This window comes from Podarcis pityusensis, assembly GCF_964106645.2.
Source record: "Podarcis pityusensis genome assembly, chromosome: 6".
Classification (NCBI taxonomy): Eukaryota; Metazoa; Chordata; class Lepidosauria; order Squamata; family Lacertidae; genus Podarcis; species Podarcis pityusensis.
In genome coordinates, this window is record NC_138030.1 from 53,678,898 (window position 1) to 53,683,343 (window position 4,446).

At 56.8% G+C, this 4,446-nt stretch overlaps 1 protein-coding gene across 1 annotated transcript; it reads left to right on the forward strand.

Moving 5' to 3' along the window:
* Positions 1–2,926: 2,926 nt before the first annotated feature.
* Positions 2,927–4,228, forward strand: FOXE3 (forkhead box E3; the record flags this gene model as incomplete). The annotated part of the gene is made up of 1 exon (XM_081009710.1): positions 2,927–4,228. The coding sequence occupies one exon, from the start codon at positions 2,927–2,929 to the stop codon at positions 4,226–4,228; it is 1,302 nt and encodes a 433-aa protein (XP_080865836.1).
* Between the last annotated feature and the right edge of the window lie 218 nt (positions 4,229–4,446).

Genomic DNA, 4,446 nt, shown 5'->3' on the forward strand with positions numbered 1-4,446 from the left:
CGGGGTACTATTGCGCGTGGACTGTTTCGATGTTGATGTTAAGCTTGGGGGATCCCTGCTGACACCCCCCTGCCTCTTGTTTCTCCGCGGTCTCGTGTTGGCTAGAATACCGGCCGATCGCGCTTCGCAGAGGAGCTGGCTGTTACCTATTTCGCCCCTTAAGGCTGCCATCCTATGGGATTCCAGCGGTTGCAAACGGAGTTCTCCTCGATTCGCACTACAAGTTTGCGTTGCAAATGAGAAGTCGCATTGCTCTCGAACGCTTGTCCATAGAATTTACAGCCTCAGTGTGTAAGCAGCTAGGAAGCTCGCCTGAGCAAATCTCTTTGATCTGAAGGGGAACCGCGCACCTCTGGACAGCTCCCAATTGACTTCAGCAGCGCTGAAGTAGGGAAACCTCCAGTGGGTCGTAAAACAGAATCTGCGCAGCTCTAAGGCACGCAGATATCTATAAGGCGAATCCCCTGGAATTGACTGCGCAGTCCTAGAGTAAGTCACCTGTTGAATCAAATGGGGCTTAACTCCCAGAGAAGTGGCTCTCTGATTGCAGCCTTGTGCTATTACAAATAGGTCTAGGATGGCCATTTTAGCATACTTCCTTTGCAAGAAAGCCCCTCTGGGTGGTGGTGGGGGATAGGGGAGAAGTGGGGCTTGGTTTCGAGCGCACAAGGTCGGGATTGGACTATTCACAGAACAGCCCAATCCTAAAGGAATCACCGAGATGTACTTCCAACAGGCATCGAGATACCGCTGGGAATTCAGGATTATTAAGTCAATCCTAGTTAGAGAATTTTAGACATACGTACATCAGTTTTGTGATATTTGATTGGGTACCGGACAATTTTGGGAAACTCAAGAGGGCAGGAGAGACTAGACCAAGACCAAGCAATGGTTCCCTATAGATAAAAAATTGAAAGCAGCCTCCGTTGGCCCACGGGAGCGGGCTGGACGCGGGGAGCGCTGGAGGGCCCAGATCAGAGGTGCCAACTTGAATAAAATATTGTGGGAGCCCAGGTAAGCCCCGCTCCGCATAACCGGTCACATAACGCGGTGCACACACACCATTTGAATGGGAATGCCCATCAATTTTGGGGCCCCCGGCCCCCTCAAATATTTATTGTGGGGGCGGAAACCCCCACGGCCCCTATGAGTTGGCTCCTATGACCTAGATCCACATTAGGCCAACACCCATATCGGGACCAGCTAAGATGTTACATAATAGCGAGCAAGATACTGAGTACGTCAGAGCATGAGGATGCATGTTAAAACCATGTGGGTGGTGGAGCGGATTGGAAACGACGCTGATAATGATCTCCAACCAGTTCAAACAAACCAGTTCAAATAAGCAGGAAAGTCGAGTCCAGTTTTGATGCGGTGAAAACACAGCTACTGACGATGCCCCCAACCCTCTCCTTTCACCATATGAAGGGGCAAAAAGAGGAAGGCGTGCCTTGAATTCACGAAATTCCCTACACTACAGCCAGGTGTATCATGTACTTCCTAACTGAGGACATCAGGTGGGGAGGACTTGGGTCGGAAGGAGGAAGCTCCTGCCTAAATGAAAACGAGCACACCCCTGCTGTACTCACAAAGGAAAACGAAGCCCATGAAAGGCATAAGAGAACTTTGAAAACGTGTTCATAATCCAACACAATAGGAAAAAATAAAATCGCGGTTTTCCTTTGCCTATTTTCCTCCACGCCCCTCCCTTAGCTTGAATCCCCTTGGCAAGCCTGTCGAGTTGAAGACATTCTGTTTTCGTTTTAAGGAGGATCTCCGTCCCTTGATCTAGGAGTTAGAGAGTGTGCTAAGTAATTTGGAGACAGCTGGAACAACTCCGTGTGTTGCTTAAGAAAAGCTAATCATAATTAATGTCACCCTTTCCCATCTCATCCTTCAAACATTTCTGGCGTGTGTGAGAGAAGTCTGTATGTACATCGCAAAAGAATGATATACGCGCTCTAATTGAATGTGTGGACGAGCAGAGAACCAGAACTCCCCTGGCAACCGGCTCTGAAACAAAAGCGAATCCAACCGAATCCCATGAGATTTGTTTCTGCCCATTGGCATTATTCACCAGGAAGTTCTCCTGCGCAAATCTCAATGGGAACTGTGCCAGCCCACCCCCCTCTTGCGCAACTTCCATTCTTTTAACTGAAGCATCAGCAGAAGGACTTGCCGGCCGAGTCTGCGCGTCTGTCTTCCTACATCCCGCTGGCTAAAGCATCTGCAAAGCACACTTCCTTCCAAGTAAGTTCTCTTGACGTGCACGGACAGTCTTGCCCTTAGGAGCCAGTTGCCGTTCCAGAGTCGCCTCGGGGAATTCCCAGTAGTTCTTCTACGTATCAGCCCGTCTCCAAGCCGAAAAGGAGACGATGCGCTCCGCAAACGTCTTACTGAAAAGAAATCCCCTCGTCGTAGTTGCTACGGGCTAAGGCTACAATCCTATAATCCAGCCATGCTTACTTGCAGTAAAAGTCCCCTTGAACGTGGTGCGACGCACTTCTGAGTTAGCACGCATAAGATCGCGCTACACCATGGGCTGGAAACGAAATCCTCCTTTACCTCCTCTCTACCTGGTGCAGACGAAGAAAGGAACCCCGGTTTAGTTTTTCACATACGAAATGCTGGCACTGGCTTGTGGAACGCTGTTTTCTGACAGCTCTGCGTGTGTGTGTGTGTGTGTGTGTGAGAGAGAGAGAGAGAGAGAGAGAGAGAGAGAGAGAGAGAGAAGGGAGAGAGAGAATGCATGCGAGTGAGGAGGGGCAGCGTTCAGGTGGGTGGGCAATAGCCGAGCCATTGAGGGGGTCGCACCAGGGTGGCGCCAGGCCTGATCTATATAAAGCAGGTCGTCCGTCCAATACCTGGTCCCCGAGGGAGCTGTGCTGTTTCATCTGCCTTTCCCTCCCGGGAGCTTCCCTTGTATATGAACCTGGCCGGCTTCTCCTTTTTCTCGGGTATATGCACCATGACAGCGGACTCCCTCCACTCTCCTAGTCAGGGGGCTAGCCCGGGCTCCCCCACTTTGCAGAGGGCCTCCCCGTCGGGCTGCAAAGTGGAACCGCTGCTCATCAAAGCAGAGCCCAGAGGCAGCCCGGCAGAGAGAGCAGCGGAGCAGCCGGTCGAGGAGCAGCCACCTGGCCCCGGCGCAGGTGGTGGTGCGGGAGGCGGCGGCGGCCGTCGGAGGAAGCGCCCGGTGCAGCGCGGCAAGCCGCCGTATTCCTACATCGCGCTGATCGCCATGGCCATCGCCAACGCGCCCGATCGGCGGCTGACGCTGGGCGGCATCTACAAGTTCATCACGGAGCGCTTCCCTTTCTACCGGGAGAACCCCAAGAAGTGGCAGAACTCCATCCGCCACAACCTGACCCTCAACGACTGCTTCGTCAAGATCCCCCGCGAGCCGGGCCACCCGGGCAAGGGCAACTACTGGACGCTGGACCCGGCCGCCGAGGACATGTTCGACAACGGCAGCTTCCTCCGGCGCAGGAAGCGCTTCAAGCGCACCGACCTCACCACCTACCCGGGCTACGTGCACAGCGCCAGCGCCTTCACCCCCAACCCGGGCCCCGTGGCCCGAGCGGGGCCCGGCTGCGGAGGCTCCGGAGGCGCCGCTTACCCGGGCGGCGGGGGCGCCCTCTACTCCCCCGGCGGCGCCGCCGCCTACAGCGCGCAGCTGCCCGGCCTGCCGCAGTACCCGGGGGCGCCCCCGGCGCTGCCGCCGCGGATGTTCAGCATCGACAGCCTCATTAGCTCCCAGCAGCAGCAGCAGCAGCAGCAGCAAGCAGCCGCGGCGGCGGCGGCCCTGCAAGGCTCCCCGGTGGGGCCCGAGCTGGCTCACCACCCCTTGGGCCTGAACGGCGCCGGGGACCTGGGCAGCTGCCCGGGGAGCAACGCCGAGGCCTGCTTCCAGACGCAGCAGGTCAGCCCCGGCTTCCTGGGCCGGCAGCCCCCGGCCATGGCCTACCCGTACTCAACCTCGCCGCCCGCCCACCTGGCCTTGCCGCCCGGCGCCTATTCGCCTCCCAGCGCGCAGCTCTACGGCGCCCCCAACAGGCTGGCTCTGCAGCCCGGGCGGCCCGCCGCCTCTTCTTGCGCCGACCATGCCGAGCAGCTTTTGGGCCTGGCGGCCTCCCAGCTCAACGGGCTCGGGCAGTTCGGAGGCGCCGCCAACAACTCATACATGAGGCAGCCCAATTTCCACTCCGGCCTGGAAAGGTACTTGTGAAGCCGAGGAGGGAAGCCGGCCTTGGCTGGGCAGGCGGGCAAAGCCGCAACGTGAATCACCTAGGACATTTTAAGAATCGGCACGTGGGAAGGGAGCTGCGCGCCTGGTACTTGAATGGAACTCTTGTCTGCGCGTGTGCCCCTGAATTGCGAGGAAGCCCACGGCGGGGGCGCCCACAGCAATGTCTGAACGGCATCCAAGTGGTTTGGAACCTGTGG